General features: G+C 38.0%; 2 protein-coding genes across 2 annotated transcripts; one reads left to right on the top strand and one right to left on the bottom strand.

Moving 5' to 3' along the window:
* Window positions 1-8,967: 8,967 nt before the first annotated feature.
* On the bottom strand, window positions 8,968-11,068 carry LOC141846597 (nudix hydrolase 8-like). The gene is made up of 6 exons (XM_074734634.1): window positions 10,935-11,068; window positions 10,447-10,524; window positions 10,291-10,341; window positions 10,133-10,167; window positions 9,580-9,688; window positions 8,968-9,397 (listed from the first exon to the last, which is right to left on the bottom strand). The coding sequence occupies exons 1-6, from the start codon at window positions 11,031-11,033 to the stop codon at window positions 9,191-9,193; spliced, it is 579 nt and encodes a 192-aa protein (XP_074590735.1). The 5' UTR covers window positions 11,034-11,068; the 3' UTR covers window positions 8,968-9,190.
* Window positions 11,069-19,938: 8,870 nt separating this feature from the next.
* Window positions 19,939-21,437, top strand: LOC141846415 (F-box protein At1g67340-like). The gene is made up of 3 exons (XM_074734454.1): window positions 19,939-20,277; window positions 20,361-20,523; window positions 20,612-21,437. The coding sequence occupies exons 1-3, from the start codon at window positions 20,000-20,002 to the stop codon at window positions 21,329-21,331; spliced, it is 1,161 nt and encodes a 386-aa protein (XP_074590555.1). The 5' UTR covers window positions 19,939-19,999; the 3' UTR covers window positions 21,332-21,437.
* The last annotated feature ends 6,118 nt before the right edge of the window (window positions 21,438-27,555 follow it).

Genomic DNA, 27,555 nt, shown 5'->3' on the forward strand with positions numbered 1-27,555 from the left:
AATCCAATGCTATCACGAGGTAATCCATCAACGATATTCTACTCACCCTTCTCGTACCAATCGAAATCCTATTGTCTGCTAAAGACTTCTATTTTTGATGCTTATCAATTGTTGAAGTGGCATAGTCTTTCTCAACCCAAGGTTGAATTTTCAATGAATTTTTTCTCTTAGATTAAAATGATATTAGAGTGGCGCAGCAGAAGCGTGGTTGGCCGATAATTCACAGGTCTTAGGATCGAAACTTAGCTCTGATACTTAGGTTTTTAAGCTAAAATTTTCTCTTTTTGATTCATTTACCTTGATTAGCCGGCCGAACCTTGATCGTCGAAATCCAACGGCTTCACGAGGTAATTCATCAACGATCTTTAGCTCACTCTTCTCGTACCGATTGAAATTTCATTGTCTACTGAAGACTTCTATTTTTTATGCTCATCGATCATTGGAGTGGCATGCTCTTTCTTGACCCAAGGATGGATTTTCACTGACTTTTTTCTTTTGGATCGTGAAGAAATTAGAGAGGTGCAGCGGAAGCATGGTGGGCCTATAACCCACAGTTTTCAGGATCAAAATCTAGCTCTAATAGTAAGTGTTTTAGTTTTTTCAACTAAATTTTACTCTTTTTAATTCATTTGTCTTGATTCGTCGGTCGAACCTTAATCTAATTTCTCATCGAAATCCAATGCCTTCATGAGGTAATCCATCAATGATGTTCTGCTCACCCTTCTCGTACCGATTGAAATCTCATTGTTTGTTGAAGACATCTATTTTTTATGTCCATTGACCATTGGAGTGACATGGTCTTTCTCGACCCAAGGTTAGATTTTTGCCAACTTTTTTCTTTTGAATTTTAAAGAAATTAGAGTGGCGCAGCGGAAGTGTGGTGGGTCCATAACCCATAGGTCCCAAATTGAAACCTGGCTCTAATACTTAGTTTTTTAAGCTAAAATTTTCTCATTTTGATTCATTTGACTTGATTAGCCGACCGAACCTTGATCGTCGAAATCCAATACCTTCACGAGGTAATCCATCAACGATGTTTAGCTCACCCTTCTCGTACCAATCAAAATTTCATTATCTACTGAAGGCTTCTATTTTTTTATGCTCATCGATCATTGGAGTGGCATGGTCTTTTTCTACCCAAGGTTGGATTTTCACTGACTTTTTTCTTCTGGATCGTGAAGAAATTAGAGTGGCGCAGCGGAAGTGTGGTGGGTCTATAACCCATAGTTTTCAAGATCAAAATCTAGCTCTAATACTAAGTGTTTTAGTTTTTTCAACTAAATTTTACTCTTTTTGATTCATTTGCCTTGATTCGTCGGCCGAACCTTAATCTAATTTCTCATCGAAATCCAATGCCTTCATGAGGTAATCCATCAATGATGTTCTGCTCACCCTTCTCGTACCGATTAAAATCTCATTGTCTGTTGAAGACATCTGCTTTTGATGTTCATCGACCATTGGAGTGGCATGGTCTTTCTCAACTTAAGGTTAGATTTTTTACTAACTTTTTTCTTTTGAATTCTAAAGAAATCAGAGTGGCGCAACAGAAGCGTGGTGGGCCCATAACCCACAGGTCCTAGGATTGAAACCTGGCTCTGATACTTAGTTTTTTAAGCTAAATTTTTCTCTTTTTGATTCATTTGCCTAGATTAGCCGGCCGAACCTTGATCGTTGAAATCCAACACCTTTACGAGATAATCCATCAATGATGTTTAGCTCACCCTTCTCGTACTAATTGAAATTTCATTATCTACTGAAGGCTGCTATTTTTGATGCTCATCGATCATTGGAGTGGCATGGTGTTTCTTGATCCAAGGTTAGATTTTCACTAACTTTTTTCTTTTGGATCGTGAACAAATTAGAGCGGCGCAGCAGAAGTATGGTGGGCCTATAACCCACAGTTTTCAGGATCGAGATCTAGCTCTAATACTAAGTGTTTTAGTTTTTTCAACTAAATTTTGCTCTTTTTGATTCATTTGCCTTGATTCGTCGACCGAACCTTAATCTAATTTCTCATCGAAATCCAATGCTATCACGAGGTAATCCATCAACGATATTCTGATCACCCTTCTCGTACCAATTGAAATCTCATTGTCTGTTGAAGACATCTGTTTTTGATGTTTATCGACTATTGGAGTGGCATGGTCTTTCTCAACCCAAGGTTAGATTTTTACTAACTTTTTTCTTTTGAATTTTAAAGAAATTAGAGTGGCGCATTGGAAGTGTGGTGGGTCCATAACCCACAGGTCCCAAATTGAAACTTGGCTCTAATACTTAGTTTTTTAAGCTAAATTTTTCTCTTTTTGATTCATTTGACTTGATTAGCCGACCGAACCTTGATCGTCGAAATCCAACGCCTTCACGAGGTAATCTATCAACGATGTTTAGCTCACCCTTCTCGTACCGATCAAAATTTCATTGTCTACTGAAGGCTTCTATTTTTTTATGCTCATCGATCATTGGAGTGGCATGGCCTTTTTCGACCCAAGGTTGGATTTTCACTGACTTTTTTCTTCTGGATCGTGATGAAATTAGAGTGGCGTAGCGGAAGTGTGGTGGGCCTATAACCCATAGTTTTCAGGATCAAAATCTAGCTCTAATACTAAGTGTTTTAGTTTTTTCAACTAAATTTTACTCTTTTTGATTCATTTGCCTTGATTCATCGGTCGAACCTTAATCTAATTTCTCATCGAAATCCAATGCCTTCATGAGGTAATCCATCAATGATGTTCTACTCACCCGTCTCGTACCGATTGAAATTTCATTGTCTGTTGAAGACATCTATTTTTGTTGTTCATCGACCATTGGAGTGGCATGGTCTTTCTTGACCCAAGGTTGGATTTTTACCCATTTTTTTCTTTTGAATTATAAAGAAATCAGAGTAGCGCTGCGGAAGCGTAGTGAGCCCATAACCCACAAGTCCTAGGATCGAAAATACTTAGTTTTTTAAGCTAAATTTTTTCTCTTTTTGATTCATTTACCTTGATTAGCTGGCCGAACCTTGATCATTAAAATCCAACACCTTCATGAGGTAATTCATCAATGATGTTTAGCTCACCCTTCTCGTACCGATCGAAATTTCATTGTCTACTAAAGGCTTCTATTTTTGATGCTCATCGATCATTGGAGTGGCATGGTCTTTCTTGACTCTGTTGATGCAGTTTGTCCCGATTATTATTTTGATGTTGACACAGATTTAAGTTCATTTTAGTTGAACAAGAATTAAGTTCAATATATTCAGATTGACCAATGACGGATAAGATCGGAGAGGGCTCGATAGCTCGTTCTCCGGACTAGGTCAGATAGGGCTCGGTAGCTCGTTCTCCGGACTAGGTCAGAGAGGGCTTGGTAGCTTGTTCTCTGGACCAGATGGAGTCAGAGAGGGCTCGGTAGCTTGTTCTCCAGACTAGGTCAGAGAGGGCTCGGTAGCTCGTTCTCTGGACCAGATGGAGTTGGAGAGGGCTCGGTAGCTCGTTCTCCAAACTAGGTCAGAGAGGGCTCGGTAGCTCGTTCTCTGGACCGGATGGAGTGGGAGAGGGCTCGGTAGCTCGTTCTCCAAACTAGGTCAGAGAGGGCTCGGTAGCTCGTTCTCCAGATTAGGTCAGAGAGCGCTCGATAGCTCGTTCTCTGTACCGAACTATGGTCGGAGAAGACTTAGTAGCCTGTCTTCATACTGGATCATTGTCAGAGGAGGCTTAGGAGCCTGTTCTTTGAATACATGATATAATGTGGTTGGCTCGGGTTAGACACGAGTTAACCAAGTGATCAGATTGGATGAGTTTCAAATTCACTTTGGTGTAATCGATGGATGGATCGATTAACCAAGGGCTAGGTTGGTTAGTCGATCATCGGATCGATTACAGAGCATTATGTGAGAATTTGGAAAACCCACAGAACTCACCATATTCGATTCACTGATCGATTATGGACAAGAGTAATCGATTCTCTGATCGATTATGGGGTTTACTGAGAAGAAATTTAGCGACGGTTAATCGATAAATCGATCACTTGATCGATTAAACCATAGCTTAATCGACTGCCTGATCGATTAAGCTATGGGGTAATCGATTACAATGAATCTTGATCGATTACACGGGTTATAGAGAAACGAATTGCGACATTTAATCGATGGCCTGATCGATTAAGCCATTTCTGATCGTGTTCAGACTTCTGCACTGCTCATTTCTGATTTCTATTACTTCTGATATTTGCTTTGCTAATCCATCTCTGAGTTTGCAGATGAGGTTTGAACTCAAATGAAGAACAGGGAGAGTCAAGGTTTGGCTTTCTATTATGGCAGTTTGTCGAACTTTGATTTTCAGGTAAAAGATAGCGGGAGACCTGAGCTGCACAGGAGGATGAGCTCAGGATGCTAAGGGCTCAGAGCTTGGTTCAGCAACTGGAGGAGGGACCTCAGGTAACCGTTTAATGAGCAGAAGAGAGGCTAGAAGAAGGGCATGTTGAGGAGGAGAGAAACAGACAACAACAACGAAAGAAAGGCAGTTTTTATGGTGTGCTTGTTGTGTCTTCTCTACTTGCGCTCATTGCTCGTTCTTGAGTTCTCTGCTTGAGGTGGTGCAAGGTGCTGGTGCTCTTGCTCTCGGGAAGATCTTTTGCTTCTTGGCTTTGTGATTGAGTTGAGGCAGTGCTGTAAGTTGTTATTGTTCTATTTGCCTCAACCTCCTTCTTATAATCTCTGTGCTTAACTTCTATACTTGAGATTGGTTGTGGAGAGGTCACTCCACCGAGAAGGAGATACTATCTAGCCGGATTCATCCAGGGTGTGATCTACCGAAGATCAAGGAATCGTCCACCTTACGGACACACCGAGGAGTAGGGGCAAGTTATCCCCGAACCTCGTACATCCTTGTGTTAGCTTCTTCTCTGCATTGTTAGTTGTATTTCTTTCTATTTCCGCTGCGTACTAACTCATTGTAAGAGAAAAATCGATTGAAAAGAGAGGCTATTCACTCCCCCCTCTCTAGCCATCTCCCGAATCCTAACAGACTCAAGGTTGGATTTTCACTGACTTTTTTCTTTTGGATCATGAAGAAATTAGAGTGGCGTAGTGGAAGCGTGGTAGACCTATAACCCACAGTTTTCAGGATCGAAATCTAGCTCTAATAGTAAGTGCTTTAGTTTTTTCAACTAAATTTTACTCTTTTTGATTCATTTTCCTTGATTCCTCGGTCGAACCTTAATCTAATTTCTCATCGAAATCTAATGCCTTCATGAGGTAATCCATCAATGATATTCTGCTCACTCTTCTCGTACTGATTGAAATCTTATTGTCTGTTGAAGACATCTATTTTTGATATTCTTCGACCATTGGAGTGGCTGGTCTTTCTCGACCCAAGGTTGAATTTTTACCAACTTTTTTCTTTTAAATTGTAAAGAAATCAGAGTGGTGCATTGGAAGTGTGATGGACGACCCATAACCCACATGTCCCAGGATTGAAACCTAGCTCTAATACCAACTCACTAGAATTATTGCATGCTGATATTTATGGTACAACCAAAACTTATTCCTTGAACAATAGAAGATATTCTTTTATTTATTGATGATTATTTAGGTCATCAAAGGCTTGAGAACAGATCAAGGAGGAGAATTTATTTCAAAGCCATTTTGGAATTATTGCAAAGAAAAGGGCATAACAAGGCAGCTTAATGTTCAACAAAATCCTCAACAAAATAGCATTGCGGAATGAAAAAATTGTAGTATTGTGGAGATGACTCGAAGCATGTTGAAAGCTAAAGGTTTGCCAAACACTTACTAGGCAAAATCCGTTAATACAGTTGTATATCTTTTGAACAGATCTCTAACAAAGGTTGTCCAACACATGACACCCTAGGAAGCATGGCTTCAACGAAAACCAAAGGTTGGTCATCTTAAGATCTTTGGCTTATATTATATTCTTCCTCAAAATTGAGAAAAGTTTGATGAAAAAGGAGAAAAATGCATCTTCATTGGCTATAGTTATCATTCCAAAGGCTACAAGTTGCATAATCCCAACACTCAAGAGTTGATAATTTCAAGAGATGTAATATTTGATGAAGGAAGTGCATGGGAATGTGAAGACAAAGAGTTGGATTCACATGTAGCCCCTCCTCATCCGCAGGATTCACATGCAACACCAAATCAAGAAACTCTAAGTTCTTCATCTTCAAATCATGACTAGTTGGTTTCGGATACAACTGACTCACTGGTAAGAAAGACTCTTAATTACAAGAAATATATGAAGCATGTGATGTTGCTTTTTGTAGGATCGATGTGACATGCTAGAGGGGGGATGAATAGCGTGTTGTCGCTTTTAGAAATCGTTCATTTTTCTATTAAAATACTAGCAGCGGAATTAGAAAACAAAACACAGGGGACTCGCGGATTTACTTGGTTCCTAACCCCCCAGGGTTAGTACGTTCAAGGCCTAAGTATGGGAAGCGCCCGTCCACTAGTGGTCTCCTTTCCGAACTGTGTTCAGAGGCGGAGAAACTCGTCTTATAGTCCAAACATAAACAATAACAATAGAATAAATAAAGAACAAATAAACCAAACACTTAGTTGATCCAGAAGTCCTGAGCGCCGCGCACTCCTCTTGGATCTTCCCCGGTTGCAAGCGTCTGGCCCCGTTCACGTTCAAAAGTACCACTAATTGAATATGGGAACTTTTTGCTTTTTAATTAATTGCTTCTGCATGTTAACCTCCTTTTATACTTCTCTTGAGTCGACTCCAGTGTTACCCGAGTCGACTCCAGCTGATGTGGCAGATAAAACTTCTTCCATGCTCGTTATCCTCCGCCTGAGTCGACTCAACTGAATCTGAGTCGACTCCAACCTTGAGTCTTCGATCCGCTTTCTCTACGTTGTGATTATCCACTCTCCAGTCGACTGGGTTCCAGTTCCAGTTGACTGGACCTTCAGTCGACTGGATTCCAGTTCTAGTCGACTGGATCCCCTGGACTGGTTGTTTTGGCTTTACTTTGTTTACTACATTTATGCTTTCTTCATCTTGCTTCCAGCTCCTTGTTCCTGCAAGACAAGCATGCAAATATACAAACAATTCTAAGCTTTACCTTGTGGGTCTAACTTTGGATTCCTACCGAAATCCTAGGTTAATCTGACGTCTCCTGATCCACTCCGGGAACACGCCCTTACCCACTCAACTCAGGAGAATTTGTGCCAACCAAGTCCTCCAGACTTGTTGGACTTTTGCTCGACTCTGTCCTCAGCCCCTAGGATTTGTGTTGCGGCTCAGTCCTCTCTGATCAGCCCAGACTTCTGTTGCGACTCGATCCTCTCCAGATCAGCCCAGACTCGGCCCTTCAGACCAGTCCAGACTTCACCTAGTGCGACTCAAGGCCTGATCCTCCAAACCAGGACTTGCTCATGCTTAGTCGCAACTAGGACTTTCCCTTGCCTAGCTTCACTTACCAGGTTGCGACTCTGCCTAGTCTAACCCTAGATCTCTCGCTAGATCTGACTAGACTTCACTTACTTCCACACATCCAAACATCAGACTTCACCTAGTGAAATTATGAGGATGCTGTTGGAAAAGAAGTTTGGGTACAAGCTATTAATGAAGAAATAAAGATGATTGAAAAAAAATAACACTTGGTAACTCGTTGAAAAGCCACCATCCAAAGATATTATCGGCTTAAAATGAGTCTTCAAAACTAAGTACAACGAAGATGGCTCTATTCAAAAGCATAAAGCTCGCGTTGTTACCAAGGGTTATGTTAATAGTCTGGAATTGACTTCAGCGAGACATTTGCACCGATTGTTCGTATGGAAACTATTTGTACATTTATGGCTCTTGTTGCTCAACTCAAGTTGTTGATATATCAACTATATGTTAAATATGCATTTTTGAATGAAGAAATCGAAGAAGAAGTATATGTTCATTAGTCACAAGGATATGCAATTAAAGGTCAAGAAAATATGGTGTATTGACTTCAAAAAGCTTTTTATGGGTTAAAGCAAGCTCCACGAGCATAGAAATAATATTTGAAGCTGAGGAAGATAATAAATTGCATAATTTTTCTGATAGCGATTGGGCAGGTTCAATAGATGATCGCAAGAGTACATCGGACTATATTTTTTTTATAGAAACAAAACTTATTTCTTAGTCATCAAAGAAGCAAAATACCATGACTATGTCTTCTGTTGAAGCTGAGTATATATCAGCATGTGGAGCAGCATGTGAAGTTGTCTAGTTAAGGAGAATTCTCAAAGATATAAAGCAAGAACAATTTGTGCCAACCATACTTTTATGTAACAATATGTCTGCTATTACAATAACCAAGAATCTAATTTTTCACAGTCGTACAATACACATCGAGTTACGACATCATTTTATTAGAGAGTTAGCAAATAAAGAAGAAATTGAATTAGCTTTCTGTTAAGACTGGAGATCAAGTAGTAGATATCACTTTCAATGGAAAAGTGTGAAAAATTTCATTAGATCTCCCAAAATTAAGAGAAGGTATTAAAAGTTAATTTTGAGATTTAATGCACATGCATGCATGCAGGATAAGAATTAATGCAAATGCATCAAAATTAAAAGATGCATACATTATGTGGGTTCAATTAAAAGTTAATTTTGAGATTTAATGCACATGCATGCATGTTGGAGGAAAATTCCTACAAATACACTGTAGTTGGGGAGAATTAATTAATGCAAATGTCCTACCGTTGCACCATGCATACATTATGTGGGTTCAAGAACATAGTTGACGATGATCAATTTAATTTTATAATGATTAATGTCATTCTAGAACTATTTATGATGTCTATATAAAATTGTAGTGATTTATACCACAAACATGTTCAAGATCAGATAATCCATCATATTTTGATTTTCTCTATTGTTCTCCACTTCAATATCTGTCCAACAGTAGCAACAGCCAAGGACACTCTCTCTCTCTGTCGTTGTTTAACAAGAAAACAAAGAGCATGAAACTTGTAGAACAAAAAACAGTATTACTTGTTTATACATGTTAATTATTTCATATATACAAAGGAGTTAACAAGTCGAGGAAATGGAATCATGCTGATGAGATCTAAATATTGTTTTGGGACCAATATACGATATTCAAATCCTCAAATTCAACCCCACACAATCCATACAGCAAGGCAAGCTTACGCTTAGCTCTTCATGTCGACCACCTAACAATGTATCGCTCACTCACAAACTTATAGCCCTTCACACTCAAACATCTGAGGCTTCTCAACAGTGTAGTACAGGGAAGAAGACCTGCCATCAAATTTGGAGATCACCTGGTGGGCTACCAATCCACAGTAGCGCTTACCGAGCCGCGCCGTGCAAATGTTGATGATCTTTTTGAACATCTTGTCATCTTGAATGAACGGTTGCTTCATGAACTCAGCGAGGGGCATCCACTGCAGCAAAAATGCATAAAATAAAAATGTCACTTGCAGATACATGAAACACCTCCAGTGTTATTTGATGTAGTTCCCAAACTTGCATTTGTAGGACTGAAGAGGATGAACAAGTTCAGAAATGAAGTTGCTTAATGTTGGTAAAGCATATCGCTGTCCTCAAGATACTCATGAAAATTTACCTTGGCTGCCTTGATTTCTTGTTCATCGATCTTTATCTCGTTAGATATGGGCCTCAACATGCAGATGAAGAACAAATCAGATTTTCCAAATGCCAAGTGATGTGCATGCCTATGATAATTAGAAGATTAGCTTACACCTGAAAATTCTTTTCTGTAACACTTAGTTAAGTGCTAACTTTTTGTTGGATAAATTTAATGTCGTGTACGTAAATTCTTTACTGTAATTAAATTCTTTACTACTGTTAACACTTTGTTTGTTGGATAAAAGGTTTACTACAATGCTAGATCAAAAACCAAATTAAGTTACAGACATCAGTTTTCAGAATAATGATTAAAATGCACTCGTAATGAACTTGACTACTGTAATTAGTGGATCTTTGGATAAGAAATTCACTATCAATATCTAATCCATTTGACAAGGAAGGAATTTTGCAGATTATTAATCTCGAAGAGCATGTTTCACACTAAGTGAATAATCCAATTTGTATTCAGTTCAGTTTCTTGTTCCTACAAAAACAAACAGTAGAAATCTGAAGATAGAAAGGCACATTACCTAAAGGCTACAACTTCCAAAAACTCTGTATCAATCTGCAAAATCAGTTAGAAGTATAATAGATTATGTGGATTTTTAATGGTTTATAAAAAGATGATAAAATGCTAGACAAAAAATAGGAATAAATTTTGTTTTTTTTAAAATGTGATTGTTCTTACTCCAGTTTCCTCTTTGACTTCTCTTACAACTCCAGAGAAGATCTCCTCAGACTAAAAGAAACAGCAAGTTTAGTTTTGTGATTAAGAAAGGAAAATAAACAACCTAACTGTCATATATGAAAGTGAAAAGTACAGATTGGACATGAAAAGTGGTACCTCGTGAATAAACCCGGTTGGTAGTTTCCATCCACCTTCAGATGTCGAAGAACAATACTTCTCTTGTACGACAAGTATCTACACAATTTGTCAAGCCAAAGGGTGAGTGAGTCTACACATGGAAACACAAATTTCCCTTTGGGGAGTAAAGCGCATACTACATGAACAACAGTACAAATTGATAAGAGGAATATAATTTATATATAAACAACCAAGCCTTGAGGGGAGATGTCATTCAGCAAATCAGTGAAGAATTGTTTTTTGCCAAAAAAAGGGTAAAAAAGAGTATAGACTAGTTTGATCAGTTTTTACAGTCACTTTGAAACATTTCTTGGGTTACTTTTCTCCTCCAAACAACCTAAATCTTCTATTTCTTGTTCATTGTATCATTTCATTCCCTTTTTTAAATTAATTTCATGGCCTATCCCTTTGGTCTAAAAATATGGAAAGAACTAAAAAACATACACGTGTTTACCGAAGAAGCATACCTCATTCTTTTCACTTACAATGAAACCCCCCACACCAACTTGATGCGATGCATTGGCAGGAAGCAAACAAGGACCTTCAGGAATCCAGTAAGTTAACATCAAATAGGCTTGCTCTGCATGATGATACTTAAAACCTGCCTGCATTATATTCATTCCAGAGTTGATTGAGTAATGAAGTAGAACGATTGCGGCCATCAGAAAAATGGGAAGAAAAAAAAAACAAGGGAAAAAGATCCAAGCACCGACATGGGAAAAAGAAAGTGTCGACATTTGTATTGAGAATTGAAAAGATAATTTGTAAACTTTAGATGCATGCATGTGACTCTTTCTCTTTGATTTAAGCTATTTTGGAGATCTCAATCATCTGCATACGACTTTATATGTTACTAGGCAATTTATTTTATGATCTAGAGGAGTCCATTTATGTGTCTCGAGCAAGAAAAATAGAAAGCAATGAGTGTTTTTTACCATCACAGTCAGTCCACTATTCTTTTGCAAAGTGCCTGTAGATTTGAGATCAACAAATTTAGTATCAGAGCTATGATATTGATTTCATTGACCCACATCTTCTCCTACACCTTCAACTAAAGTTTCCATCTTCAATGCTGAATATTTTGACTATTGGTGTAGTCAAATGCAAACCATCTTCGTTTCTCAAGATCTTTGGGATATTGTAAGGTTCATATGTGGAGTCACCATTGCCACAAGATTCTACAACAGTCAGCATAACAAACTATCTTCCTTAGAATATATAGCGCAATAAAAGCAAAGAATGCATCAGACATTCTCATGAAAGGTTTTCGAGTAAACAAGAAAACCATCTCCTTAAAGTTGAGGTCCTTTTGGAAAAGATTTGACAACATGAAAATGAATAAGGTTCAAAGTGTGCAAGATTTTCTCATCAAAGTTAATGCAATCACAAAGCAAATTAGAAGGCTCGGTGAAACCATTGAGGATAGAAAATTATTCAAAAGGTTCTTAAACACTATGTAGTCGTTGAAATAGAAGAATAAAAAGATTTTTATATTTTTATAGTATATTTTTATATTTTGATTAATGAAATACTTCTTAAGCATTCAAGTAAAACAAGACAAAGGAAAAATCTTTATCTCTTAAGTAAAATGACAAAGTTTCATTTTACGACCATAAAGCACATACTACCCGATTAAATACCGAGCACCCTAAAATCACACAGTTGCTCAGGAAAAGGGCGACTAGAAGCAAGAGGAGATTGTGGACGACGCATGTGAGTGCTCAACATCCTCAGAAAGCTAGGAAATCAACAAGCATGTGCGGATGGGGCCGCTTGAGTGCTCTAATGTGCGGCTAGGTGCTTAGACGCAGAGGTGTTCAGGCGCATGTAGTCAACATTCTCTACGTGTTTCGATGTGTGGTGAGAAGCTGCTCAAGGGTTAAAATGCTTAAGGCTGTGAGGAACTACAGTACGAGATGGTGCTTGGGCATTGAAGTGCTTAGGCGCAGGTGGTTGGTACTACATGAGTGCTCGGATGCTAAAGTGCTTGGGGGCAAGAAATTAGTACTGCATGGGTGCTTAGGTGCAATACGAGGAGGTACTCGAGTGCTGAAGTGCTTAAGCGCATGAAGACGGAGCTGCATGAGTGCTCGAGTACATGAAGGTGCACAAAATTGAAGTGCTCAAGCGTTGTAGTGCTTGGGCACATGGTGCAGGGTGGGAAGGTGCTCGAGCATGGAAATAATCAGAGTTGTGAGAAACTTCAGTATGAGGTGGTGCTCATGTGCTTAGGAGTTGATATTGGATAGAGACATGGAGGAAGCTATGGTTTGTGGTTGTGCAACATGAAGGGATGGAGCATGCACCATGTCACAACAACAAGGATGCATTTTGGTGGTCGATAATTGCTCGGTGATGCTTAACACTGCAAGGCTTTTGATGTTAGTTTTTTGGTTATACAGTTGGTATTCAAGTTATATCAGTATATGTATACCGACCATGGATTTCCACTTAAAGCTGACACTTTGTCGAACATAAGTGGCTAACCTGACCAACACTGTACATTTTGATGAATCTATATATAAAGGAAGCAAAACATAAGGCATCAAACATTATAAAGAAATGACAAGTTAGTTGACTTTGCATATAGTGATTAGACTAGATGAGTTGATGATAGCAAAAGCATAGCTACATTTGTGGATAGGCTTCAAGGTGAATTGTTGTATTTTGAAGTAAAAGGTGATTGCACTAGCTGATGCACAAGTGAATACATTATAACTACTGAAGCAGTATGAGATGTAGTTTGATTAAGAAGAGTCCTTTTGAACTTACATACTAAAGCTTAACCAATTGTCATTCATTATGACAACATATCAAGAATTGTAATGACCAAAAGTCCCATCTTCCATGCAAGATGCTTGAGATTCAACATAATTTTAGTTGGGATTTGATATGTAAAAAGAATAAGTTCATAAGCACACATGATAAATAGTAGACTTTCTTACCAAAGTTGTGACTGTTGAAAGATGCAAAGGTTTAAGGCTCAACTAAAGATTACAAATTAAGAAGAAGTATAAGGAATTGATAAAAAAAATTTGTCTGTAGGTGCGTGCATATGGAGCTTTGATTTATGCTATCTTGAAGATCTCAACCAATTGCACATAAAGACTTTGTATATTTTCGGACAATTCATTACAATTTCTAATGTTCTCTTTGTATATGTATAAGTATGGTCTTGAGCAAGAAAAAAAAATGCAATTCAACAAGACTTCTTCCTTAGTCACCATTCTTTTGCTAAGTGCTAAGAATTTTACTATAAATCATATTAAATAGTCCTAAATGAATCTTCTATTAAAAAAAATTGCTATAAAATAATGGATATAAATTCATAACATTTAAAAACCTTGATAAATATTATGAGATTCCAATCCTATGTTTGTAGCGATAGACTTGGGTCAATAACACCTTATTCATCTAAGGATGTGTAGGAAATAGATCGTACTCATCTATGAACATGAACAAGCCACTAAGACCACCCATCTAGAAACATGTTCAACAAAGCTCCGTACAAGTTATGAGTACTTAAGAAGAATAGTTTCATACATCATATGAAGATAGAGATTGTGGTATCATATACAGTTTCATACATCATATGAAGATAGAGATTGTGGTATCATATACAAAAACATTTAATTAAAGTTTTTGAAGTTGCGCAAGGGACAAGCCTAAAGATTGACACAAAAGCAAATATCGTTATTGGTTTGTACAATTGAAACACTAGAAGTGAAAGATTTTAGGTTTAGTAGAGTAAAGACAGAATATATGAAATTTAAGTAAAACAATATTAAACGTAATGAGATAATTGTTAAGATAGAAGATAACGAGTTGTCTGAAACTGAGAGTTTTAAGTATTTAGAATCATTTTTGCAAGATGATAGAGGGATTGCGAGAGATGTCTTACACAGAATACGAGTAGCATGGTTGAAATAGAGGAGAACGTCGGGCATTTTATGTGATCATAAAGTATCTCTAAAACTTAAAAGAAAGTTCTACAAAATGGTGGTTAGATCTGCTATGTTATATGACATTGAATGTTGAGTTATGACTCAACACATGAGCAGAATAACAGAGATGAGGATGTTAAGGTAGATTTGTGGACATATGAAGATGGACAAAGTAACAAATGAGAGCATTAGAGAGAAAGCCAGAATTACATCTATTGAGAACTACATTTAAGATGGTACGGATATATACTTAGACAACCAATAAATGCTCCAATTAGGTGATGTAAAATTATGGTAAATATGCACATCAAATGAGGAAGATGAAGACTAAAAAAGACTTGGTTAGCATCAATAAAACAAGATAAAATTTATTAAGCATAGATGATGATATAGTAGGGTATAGAGTCTAATGACGTAAAACGATTCATATAGCCAACCCTACCTAGTAAGATAAAGCTTGGTTGTTGTTATACAATTGAACACATCCAAGAAATATCTCGGACGACTTCTTCCACCTCCAAATTTAGAATAGAAGATCAATTGAATCTAACCAATTAAATTAATAAACAAATTATCTCTTAGATAGTCTTCGTTCCCTTTCTTTGTATGGCACAATAGTTAGCAGTATGTTGTCTTCCATTCCCTTACACAATAGTACATCTTCTAGACCACCTTATAGCTACAAAAGATTGGCAACAAGAGGAGGGTTTTACTTTGTGTTGTGAAAGAGTGGGATTACAATGCAAAGTGGGCTAGCTCTCTGAGTGGAAGGACCAAAATACAAAATGGGACTTAGAGTTATTGGTCAAAAGGTTATTTTGAGACAATTTATATCAACCCAAGTGGTATCACCCAATAATTACCCATTTGTTGAACTAAGACAAGTGGCTAACTCCAAAGGGCATTTAAAATATTATCAAAGCAACATCCAATCTTCTCTTACCCATTCACTTGGCTGACATTATAAATGGGCTATTCTTTCAACAATTACCACCTAGATATTTATCTATGTCATATCAATCCAAAACCCCAACCCTATATGATAAACTATGACAGTGCTTAAATTCCATATGTAGGAGGATGATCCAAAAGTGCATGGAATTGAAAAAAAAATCCTTGTGATTCATTTTCTTCATGTTCAATAGTATCACTCTTAAGCAATTATCCGTCGTTCTTCAATATGTCGTCCATTGATAATGTAGTTGCGTCTATCATGCTTCCTTCTCTGCTGCGCCTCCTGTCACCAAAATAACACGCGTAGCAAGGATACAAGCCGCAATAACATCAATAAAATTAATTTACATCCATCGATCCTAGGTTGTGTAGATGATTGTACATACCCGAAGACCTCTTGATCTTCTGTCGTATTCCTCTCCACTTCTTAGACGTTGTGTGGGCAATGATCTACCAAGATGACTCCACCCAAGTCCTTCTAATCCTTTCTTCCAATCCGATGGCAATAAGAGAAGGGAGAAGCTATGGTTGAGCCACCACCTTCTCCTCTTCCTTTCTTCTTTTCTTCCTTTCTCCTTCTTCTTTCCAAGCCGCCACCTTCTCTTATCCTTTTCTTCCTTCTTTGGGTGCTGCCCCTAGGAAGAATCAAGGAGAGAACATCTAGGTTGGGCGCCGGCCTTAGGAAAAACCAAGGAAAGATTTCCTTTTCTTCCTTCCTTGACCTCCCACCCTCTCCTTCTTGTTCTTCTTTCTTTAGGGGCCAGCCCTAAGGAAGAGTCAATGAATGGAGAGGCTAGATAGGTGGAGAACACTGGCCCTTATCTAGAGTAAGTCATAGATGGGCGTCGGCCCTAGGAAAAGGAGGGGAAAAACAAATAAAAGGAGAGGAGGAAGAGATTGTGTGGCCGGCCCTAACAATCCAAGGAGGAAAGAATTGTGTGTTCTTTGCCTCTCTTATTCTTCCCCTTTTATAGCTATGTCATCTTAGAAAATTTAGAAAGAATCTAACAAACTTATCTTATCCAGATTTAGTTAGAAAAAATATAATAAAATCTCTTGATAAGATTTTGTTAGTTTCTTAAAAAATTTCCTTAACTAAATTTTGTCATTATTTTAACAAAATCTCTTAATAAAATTTTGTTGATTTCTTAATAAAATTTCTTAATTGAGTTTTGTTATTTTAACAAAATTTTTATGAAAAAATCATAATAAAATTTTGTTTATGATTTAGAAGAAATAGAATTCTTAACAGAATTTCATAACGGAAATTCTTAATAGAATTTCTTAATAGAAATCCTTAACAGAAATTTCTTAACAGAAATCCTTAACAGAAATTTTCATAGAAAAATTCTTAACAGAATTTAAAAAATTCTTAACAGAATTTCCTAACCGAAATTCTTATAGAATTCTCTCAGGTGGATACGAGACTTTATCTAGAGGCGACAACAGGGACCTAGAGGAGGAATTGGTTTTGGCCTCCTGATGGGCTTGGGCTTCCTGTGTTCTCCCTGAACACCCAACTCAAGTCTATCAATAATAACCCATATCACTAAAGGGTTATTATTGAACTACCGCACCAATCCCATATTATAATATGAGCTCCTTCTTATCATGAGTGCATTAATCTCCCTGTATTTAAGATATCGTATGTCAATCAATTAATTGAATTACTGACAACTTAATTAATTAACTTTTGAATCCAAGAGTAGTACCACTCAACTTTATTATCATGCAGAACTAAATCCACCTGCAGGGTTTACATGATAATCCTTATGAGCTTCTTAAGGGGACATCATCATTCTAAATATTAGGATACAGTTTCCTTCTATAATCAACAACACACCATATACATAGCATTATCTCCCAACTCATCGAGTTTTTTGATTTAACGAATAAATCTCACCCTTTGATGAATTAAAGAAATACAAACTAAGTATATGTGTTTGTTATTATATCGGAATCAAGAGCATGCACATCCATAATAACTGAGGTCTAGTTCGATTATATAGTCAGTATAAATTGAACAACCTCAAACAGTCCTGCTCAATACACACAAAGTGTACTAGTGTAATCTAATAGTCAAGATAAACTAATACTAATTATACTACAACTATTCCAATGGTTTGTCCTAGTCCATCTTGGTTGTGAGCTACTATTTATAATTTATAAGGAACCGATAACATGTTCTGTGTGTGACACCACACACACCATGTTATCTACAATATAAATTAAGTGGACAACTGTATTACATAAGAAATGCAGACATTTGACCAATATGATTCTCATTTCAATATTATTGCAAAATAAATGTTTATACAAAAAATAAGGCTTATAGTATACATCCCAACAACCTCTACTAGAACTTAGCCAATTCGCCTGATTCTCAATCAGGACTTCCATCTATCAAGTAACGTATTTTACTTGACATAAAATCATCAGTTCATAAGAATCTAATTTTACACTTAGTATTACTTCAAAACACTTGGTTCTTGCAGTGCTTCCAGCACCAACAACTTCATCTCTTATGTCAAACCTAAGTGAAGGTTTCTTAAGTTTAACACTTTTCCTCCCCCTTTAGTATACGTTGAAAAGGCTTCATAATAACCTTCTTAATCCAAAATACAATTTATATCCAAACTTAGATGAAGGTTTCCTAACCTTTATTCTTCCCCTTTGGCAATTCTATTTGTCAAAAGTTTAACCTTCAGATTATCACTTCTCAAGGTGGATTTCACCCCCTTGAGTAGACTGCACCTTAGTTGAGTTCTCCTTTGATCTAAACTCCTTCCTAGATCAAGTAAGTCCTCGAATTAGACTTCTCCCTTGTCAAGCAAATCATTGAGTTCCTACAATTACTTCCCATGACCATCCTCAATTTTACAGAGTGAGGTTGCATTGTTGCAAGAGACTTTTAGTGAAAAATTCAAGATAAATCGATGACTTTTAGATCCCCTCATTGAATAATAATTTGAATATAAAAAGTAATATCTATCTCACCATATTTAATAAGCCTAGATCGGGTTATGATACAAAAAAAGTTACAAAGTGAGCTTCCTAAAATAAGAATAAAACATTGACATTAATTTCCTAAACTTTTGGTACTATTTTTTTTTTTAGTTAGGCGGAGAATGCTCAAAGATATTCTCATGTAAGCGTTAGTGTTACAAACATCCACCAAAAATATTTTTAAACAAAAAACTCATGGTATGTAGATGAATATATATAGTAAGTAGATGTCACGTTATAATGTGAACTCATGGTTGATCTGTTTAAAGTTTAGAATCACTCTACATGGTACAACAGTTCATTACAGCTATTTTCATCTTAGTTATATAAAATTATTATTTAAAAAAGAAATATTCCCGTCCACCAGTAGAATAAGAACACTATAGAAAAGTGACCTCACGTATTTCCTATTTATCATGTCTATATTTCTAATGGGCAAAAGAAAGTCAAGGTAGGTTGTTCTTACATACATGGTTGTTCTTACATAACTATGATTGCTATCGACAGAAGAAATATACCAAAAATTAAATAAGGATTGATGTGTTTTATTTAGTCTAAATAAGGATTTTATAGAATTATAATTCTTCATCTAAACATGGATATGCCTCTAAAATTATAATATTAAGTTTTGTTCTTACATAAATCTACAATATTGCAGATTTCATTATTCATAGAATACTATACTTAAAATTTTCTTATGTTGTTGGCTTTCCTTGCAAAACTCCCCTAAATTGACAATAAGTCATCCTCAAATTGCTTATGAAATATTGGTGCCATGATTTTATTTGAGGCTTAATGAAGAAAATAACAATTCTCTCTTTGGGGAGGTGAGGAAGAACCACTTGTTCTCTTTCAAAATTTTCATGAACAGAATAATAGTCAACTTTAATATCCTTCTTTGTAACTTGGTCGAACCTAACTCCAACTTAATTGAATCGTAAATAATTTAACTGTGCTAAGCCCAATCATTAATAGTCCAACTCTCGGCACAACTAATTTCTCACTCAGCATTTAGCTTCTCAGACTGAGAACCGAGACAAAATTGAATTAGAATCCTGAAATGGCATGTGTATGTTTCTAGTCAGCCTGTACAATTTGGGGTACGACACTCTAATTTGGGGTAGGACACCTGTTGAAACCAACAAAGTGAAATAAAAGGAATTTGTTCATTTAATTATTTTTTCACCTAAAACTTGAACGACAGGAGATGAGATGAGCCTGGCCTGTTGGGAAATTTGAGAGCTCTATTTGACGCGGTCGTTATGGCAGTTAGAAATTTGACCGCACTTCACGGGATAATTTCCACATTCTTTTCGCGGCAATTAATTGGTACTTGATTAAATCATTTCACCTATTTGAATTCAATAAGCAAAATTGTGTTTGACGAGCATGTTACCAAAACGACGGTCAACGGGTATTGACCGTGGTAATGTTGTGATTCCCAGAAGTAGTAATGGTAGAGAAGTCCTTTGAGCCCTGACCCATGTTTGGTCCTGTCTCTCTCCGCTCCGGGCACCACTATAAATGCCCATGGCAGCCTTATCCCTCTCGCCTCCCTTAGGCATCCTTGGCCTTCGCCGTAGCTGTCGCCTCACCTCTTCCTGCCTACGGAAACACCTGCGGGAGCGATGCGAACGAGGCGAGGCCTGATCAGCTACCCCGGGCCGAAGCGAGAGGCCGAATGGAGGAGGTCGCCTGAGGAGGAGAAGTCGACCAACAACCGGAGCCAAAAGAGGCGGCGGCGAGGGGGTTCCAGCGAGAACAAGAATATGGACGACGAGGGTCGACCCGTTTCCGACAAGGCCGACCTTTTCGACGGCCTCCCTGACGACCTCATCATTTCCATCCTCTGCAAGCTCAGCGCCACCGCTGCTTCACCTACGGATCTTGTGAGCGTGACGCTAACGTACGCACCGCCTCACCTGCCGTGAAAATTTTGGTCCTTTTTTATATTTATGTGGTCATTTTTTTTTTTTTTGAATTTAATAGGTGCAAGAGATTGAAAGGATTGGGATGGAATCCCCTTGTTCTTGCCAAGGCGTCTCTGAAATCTCTCGTAATTAAGGCGAAAAATTGGTCGGATTCGGCGCATAAATTCCTGAAGCAGTGCGCCGATGCCGGAAACGTTGAAGCTTGTTACGTGCTGGGAATGGTAGGTGTTCATTCATCGACTAAATCGAAGGGTTTCGAGAGATTCGAGGGGTAAAGATGTGATCTTTGTGTGAAAACTGGGTATGCAGATTCGATTCTACTGCCTAGAGAACAGGGGAAGCGGGGCGGCGCTGATGGCCCGGGCGGCGATGGGGTCTCACCCGGCAGCTCTGTACTCCCTCGCCGTGATTCAGTTCAACGGAAGTGGCGGCTCCAAGGGAGACAAAGACCTCCACGCCGGTGTGGCGCTGTGTGCCCACGCGGCGTTTCTCGGCCATGTAGACGCGCTTCGGGAGCTCGGCCATTGCCTCCAGGACGGTTATGGAGTCCGACGGAACGTCGCGGAGGGCCGTCGATTCCTTGTCCAGGCCAACGCCCGAGAGCTAGCATCCGTCCTCAAGTCCTCCTCCGCCTCCCATACAGCCTGGCGGCAGAATCACAACCACCACCACGCCCTAGCTTCCGGCTGCTCCCTCCTCAGCGATTATGGCTGCAACGTCCCGCCCCCGGAATCACATCCGGCGAACCAATTCATGGCGGAGTGGTTCGTGCAGAGGGGACCTGGCGGTGGGAAGGGTGACGAGGGTCTCCGACTCTGCTCCCACACCGGCTGTGGCCGCCCGGAAACGCGTCGCCACGAATTCCGGCGATGTTCCGTCTGCGGAGCTGTCAATTACTGCTCGAGGGCCTGCCAAGCTCTCCATTGGAAGCTAGTGCACAAGGCAGAGTGTGCTCCCATGGAGCGGTGGCTCGACGCTGCCGCCGCCGCCGCCGTTGGTGGTCTGCCGGAGGTGGCTGGTAACGAGTAATGAAGAGAGAGAGAGAGAGAGAGAGGGCGGATTTTTATTTTTGATTATTTTTGGTTTTTTTTTGGTGCGTGCAAGGCCTTTTTATTTAATTCCGTTGTTTTTTTCTTTACTCGAATGTTTATTTTCCTTCTTTTCTTCTGTATAGAATGCAAAAAAAGAAGTGTTTTTTTGGTTCAATTCGCCGTTCAGTAGAGAACATGGAGTTTCGGAAAACAAAAACTTTTGTCTTTCTCATATTAACAATAATGAACAAATTTCAATTTTGTTTTACCATCTTGCATCATATACTTATCCTTAGTTGAAACTAATTTTAGGTTTAGGAATTGTCTAGTTAAAAGAGAAACTCAAGAATGTAATAATAAAAAGGTAAATTGGACTAAAATCCCTCTGCCAAAAAAAAAAGATAAATAAATAAATTGGCATTTGGGAGAGTAGCTAGGCCCTAAAGTAAAGCGACGTGGAGGTGGCGGCATGGTTTGGCATGCGCGACTCGTGAGCAGCTTTTTCTTACAAATAAATAATTAATTAGCTGCTTGCTTTTTTACTCACGCGGTGGACCAGAGTTAACTCTTCACCTTTGCGTTGGGTTTAAGCCTGCCTCTGCTCGTGTCTTCTTCCCTGCCAATCCAATAAAGTTGCCTCTCTCTCTCTCTCTCTCTCTCTCTCTCTCTCTCATTTACTCTCATACCAGCAAGTCAAAAGTGAACCCAACGGATCCAACAAGGAATCCAAAGATATTTGCTTGTTTACCACAAATATATGTATAATTCTTCTGGATTACAGATAACGGTTGATTTTCTTGCACCATGTATAAATATACAGGTTGTGCCTCCCAATCAGCATCTCCCAAACAAAACCCTTATCGTAACGCTTAATCACGTGGGGGAATAGTCTTCATCTGTGTTGACTATAAGAATTGACTTGGAAAAGAGCCCTGATAGATGTGCAATACATATATACATTGGTCCATGGAGGATGTCCCATGGCCCAGTGAATGCTTGACATCTGGCAAAACATGCATAGCTAACTGCCTTAATTTAGAGGCAAGCTAATCTGATGCATCTCCCATTTTTAATATTTAACTTATACATTATATATATGTACACACCTAGCTAGTCCAGTACAACTCCAACTGCACCAATTTGCGCAGTTCAAACATAAAGGGATAAGACTCGTGTGTTGTAGGGCATATGAAGAAGTTAGGGCAGGGTTGATATTACCTTTAGGGGATGAGCGCCAGATGGAGGCTCCTTGGCGTTTCGTCAACTCGTTTCACGTGCATGCGCATGTATGCATGCAATTGCATGCTTCCAAAGTGCGTAAGATACGCATAAATAACAACAAAAGGAAAGCGACGTGTAAAAGCCTACACTGTTTCTTTCTTTCTTGAATATCTATTATTAATTGTAATTAATTTTACCTACTTTAATTTTCGATTTGGCTGTTCTTTCCTGTGTACCAAGTCTTCCATCTATTCGTCTCGCAGGCTTAGCTAGGCGTGCCAGCTTTAATTTCCAAGTGTTGCTGGACGTGTCACACACGTGCCTACATGAGAGGCCCGTGTGTGTGTGTATATATATATATATATATATATAACGGAGAGAAATGCCCTTTTGAACAGTACTATATTAATGGATATTGACTGCATTAATCTAATATATTACTACTTTCAAACAAATGACTAGGGTAGTAACTCAGTCAAAGGAGTATATTTAGGGATCCTCCAGTAGTTGAGTTGATAGATAAACATGAATGGGCATAGGAGCTAGCTTGCAAGGTTAATTATAATCTCTATATTAATTCCTGTCAATATTCTCATTCCAAATTCCTGCCTGCTAGAAATTCCGTGCCAACTACCTTAGAGATGAAGTGTTTGAGTTAGCTTCATATTCAAGTATTAGCTCGCATGCATGGAAGCAGTAGACATATGAATCCATCCATCGGGATTTGGACCATGCAGGAACTGGAGGAGAGCTGCGCGTTTATATAGAAAGAAAGGATTGGGGATTGGGAGAGTAGTTTGCTTGACGCATTTGGCTTGTTCCCTTCTTGGTTTGGTGCGAGGTCATGTGGTGAGTCCCAAGGGACAAAGCAAAGGGGAGGCTTCTGGGGACGTTCATTACGTGCATGGGAAGCAGACTGACCGCCACGTACGCTAAAAGCAAGCTTGCTTGCATGCAGCCATGCATGCAGGTACGTATACTTCCCTTCCACGGACCTCCACACTCAATTACAAACTAATATTTATCAAATAATTCATACTATTAAAACTGGGGCGTCATTACCCGCGTGCTTAGATTGAACAACTATTTTTAAAAATTAACTTAATTTTAAGGAAAGTTTGGGAGAATGATGGGCTGCTACGTTAATGCTTAGTTAATTATATACATTGGCATGCATATTAACTTAGGTTGTGGATTAACTGCATGGATGCTAGTGTGTGTTTTCACATGCTACTGCTTATTTTGCTCCTCAATCCACATGGTATAAGAGATATTATAATCTTCATGCTCCGGTATATATTGTAAGGTTTCTAATATTCTTTTGACATGATTTCATACATGTGGTGAAAACTTGAAAGGTTTTTGATTACTACGACCATTCTATTCTCACTTTTAGCCATTTAATATACCGATGTACATATGTTAAAGTTGCTTTATATTTAAAATTAGACTCAACCATACCTATTTAATATGATGTTTATTGAATCGCCAATAAAACAATAATATTATGACATTTTTATGAAAAAGATTGGCTTTCAAAATTAAATCAATTAATTTATCTGGTGGGAGTATAATCGTTTATCAAAAATAATTGAAATTGTTTGGCCATATTAACAATATCATCCAGTTAAAACATTTGCATTATGAAATAAATCTACTCTGAATAAAAATGCATTTTTTTTAAAAAAAAGAAACCTTGTTTGTTGAGGAAGCAATCATATGTGTACCATCTTATGGAGCTTTGTCTGGTGGTTGTCCACAATGGAATTAGAGTAACATGAGAGCCAACCCACATGCATCAAGCCAACGCTAGCTTTTTGGCCTTTGAAGTCAACCATTAGAGAGAGGTTAAGAGCCCTACTTGTGAAGAATTCGAACTTGCCCAGAAACGTGGACCCATGTATATATCCACTATCGTTGATGGAAAAAGGCAACACTATTTGACATATTTTTCATATATAATTTCGATTAGACAAAGCTAGAGGTAAAACTATGTTTCTTTGCTTCATGCTTTCTCTAGCGACCTGTCACTTACCAAGACTTTAATTTAAATAGCTTGTGGTTTGGACAATGAATACGGCCACATGTAAAGCACGTAGCTTGGGGGTTGGGGGAAGATTATGGCCATGCATGTGTAAAGTCCAATGTAATCCTAGTTTCATCAACCATATAATAAACTAAGTCCATAGTCCACGTCTTGCACTTCAACATTATCCAGTTGTATTAACTCTTAAAAATATAATTTAACAAATGAAATCTTAACCTCTTTTCTATATAAATAACACGATTTAGATTTTTTAAATAAAAAAATTCTATACTATTATGTTTTCTTAAAATTATTGAATATTTTAACACTCCCTGGCCCTCAAATTAATGTATAGATGTCAAAAATGCTCAACTTGTCTAAGGATTTTGAGAGCGTCCATTTAGATACTTCTTTAGTAAGGATATCAACTAATTAATCTTCTGATCAAATCTTTGATAGTTTCACATTTTTTTCATATGGACATGCTTTGTAGGATCATATTGAACTAGATTATGGACTATATCATATGTTGCTTTGTTATCATAGTATTGCTGAATTGATATCTCCAAAGAATAGTCTAGACGTTTTAAAAGAAATTTCAACCATAATACTCCAAAATTCCTAAGGTCATCCCTCTATACTCAACTTCTATACTAGATCGTGCAACAACACTCTATTTTTTTTTGTTTCTCCATATAACTAAATTCCCACCTACAAATGTAAGGTATAAGGTATCTTGAAATTGATTACCTATCATCAATTGTTCCGACCCAGTAAGCATCTATAGATACCTTAATATTTTATTTGTTTGTGTTGTTAAAGAATATAATTTCCTTTCCTGGAGCTGAGTTTAGATACCTCAAAATATGATTGATTGTGTTCATATGTTTCTCACTGGATTATGCATGAATTGACTATAACCTTAGAGCATAGGCGAGATCTAATCTTGTGTGAACTAAGTATATTAATGTTCCAACAAGTCTTTGATATATTCCCCCGTTAATGTGTGTGAATCATCCATATATTTTCGGTATCATATAACATATAATTATTATATTTCATAAGCATATTTTGCATAAACTCCTAATTCTTCATTCTTTCATCTCTTTAGTTCGGATGATTACTTTTTATGATTTATGATGATAGGACATGAAGATCTTGGCCCTAACTTCTGATTCCTACTTCGGCGGCTTCACAAGCCGATTCGAGGTTTGGGCCAGCAACCCAGTAACTCGCAATTGTGAGGCAGAGAGGAAACCAGAAAGGTATGGCATATACACGATCGAAACACCAGGAACAGAGATGACCTTCGTGGTGGTAGAGGCGTCGTGCTCAGAAAGAAGACGGCCGACGACTCTCACGAGGGCCAAGGCTCGACTGTTAGATTTGAGAGGTGTTTGATGAGTTAGGATTTTATGCATTTTTAATCGATTCAATTTTGAGTTTTTACATGAAAATAAATTATGAAATGAATCGATTTGATTGTATTTGTCCTATATTGCATAATCTGAAGCTTGATTATAATTTTCATGATTTAATGACAAATGTTACATTAATTGAGTTTTAATTGATTGTAGGGTTCAACTCAGACCAAGCTCGAGCTCAATCGCGATCAAATCGAGCTAATTTGCCCAAATTGATTAAGTCCACATGGAGAACATGACCTAACTCAAGTCTAATCAAGATCCACAAATTTTTCCAAGCCCTACGCTGCCTTAAAGCCCTAGATCAAGTCTAGACCATCAGATTCAAAACAGACGGTCCTGATCGGCTGATTAATCGGCGGTATTTAAACTTAAGTTTAATTCGATGAACAGTGGCTGCGCCACTGTTTATCTTCGTCCCGACGCCACTCCCCTGCTCGGCGACATACGGATAGGGCCATCCCTATCCACCCAAACTTCTTCCATTGAGTTGCTTGATGCCCGAGGAGTCTGAAGCCGGCCGATTGGGTATATTCCGACAGCTGGAGGAGGCGCGATGGCGAGGGTTTCTCCGACGACCTCACTACAAGAATTCAGGTATTTAGCGACGAAATATTTTCGTCGCTAACCTAATAATTTCGTCGCTAACACATCTTAGCGACGATAATATATCGTCGCTATTTTTGTCGCTATAAGCTTGTCGCAAATTAACGTTAGCGACGAAATTTTGAAAATTCGTCGCTAACATTAGCGGCGATATTATAATCGTCGCTAATCCCCGAAAATTCGTCTCTAATATTAGCGACGAAATATTAAACTTTCGTTGCTAAAATTTCAAATATTAGCGACGAGTTTTATAATATCGTAGCTAAATCGAGTCGTTGGTTGGTGAAAAAACCGAATGGTTAGCGACGAAATCATGGAAATTCGTCGCTAAACTATATACATTAGCGACGAAATAATGGAAATTCGTCGCTAATGCATCATAGGTTAGCGACGAATTGTTCATGATTTCGTCGCTAACCTACGTGATTCCCCTACCCACCCGTCCAGTAACCTGGACAACGTCCAGTAACCCGGACAACAACCTGTACATATACAGAACAAAACACAAAACACAACATACCAACATAAAACACAACAGAACAACACAAAACACAACCTGTACAGAACAAAACACACATCAGAACAACACAGATCGAATTCACATTCACATTCACATCCAACATCCAGAAATATATGAAACTACAATGCAGGTTGTTAGATATTACAATCCAGAAATATAAAAGTCAAAACATAAGTCAGAAGTTGTTAGATATTACATCTCATCAATTACAATGCAGTCTAGTCATCATAAACATTGAGCTTTGTATCCAAGACTTGCTTCCCACACATAGCATACATGTCTCTGCAGTGAAACTCTGAAATGGCAAATGAAAGGTGATCATTTGTTATTACTCTTGGCTTGATTAATGAATAACAAATTTTTGAAGATAAAATAAGTATTAATAGCAGCAGACAAGTAATTAAATTAGCTGGATAATGCCACTA

Source organism: Curcuma longa, chromosome 15, assembly GCF_044706935.1.
Source record: "Curcuma longa cultivar G26 ecotype Majalengka, Jawa Barat chromosome 15, ITB_CL_G26_1.1, whole genome shotgun sequence".
Classification (NCBI taxonomy): domain Eukaryota; kingdom Viridiplantae; phylum Streptophyta; class Magnoliopsida; order Zingiberales; family Zingiberaceae; genus Curcuma; species Curcuma longa.

Excerpts from the sequence above, each read along its gene's own strand:
- LOC141846597 (XM_074734634.1), bottom strand. The coding sequence starts at position 11,033 with ATGTTAACTTACTGGATTCCTGAAGGTCCTTGTTTGCTTCCTGCCAAT. Across the intron at positions 10,342-10,446 it reads CAACCGGGTTTATTCACGAG|TCTGAGGAGATCTTCTCTGG; the intron begins GTACCACTTTTC and ends TGTTTCTTTTAG. Across the intron at positions 9,398-9,579 it reads AAGAAATCAAGGCAGCCAAG|TGGATGCCCCTCGCTGAGTT; the intron begins GTAAATTTTCAT and ends TTTTTGCTGCAG.
- LOC141846415 (XM_074734454.1), top strand. The coding sequence starts at position 20,000 with ATGCGAACGAGGCGAGGCCTGATCAGCTACCCCGGGCCGAAGCGAGAG. Across the intron at positions 20,278-20,360 it reads CTTGTGAGCGTGACGCTAAC|GTGCAAGAGATTGAAAGGAT; the intron begins GTACGCACCGCC and ends TGAATTTAATAG. Across the intron at positions 20,524-20,611 it reads CTTGTTACGTGCTGGGAATG|ATTCGATTCTACTGCCTAGA; the intron begins GTAGGTGTTCAT and ends CTGGGTATGCAG.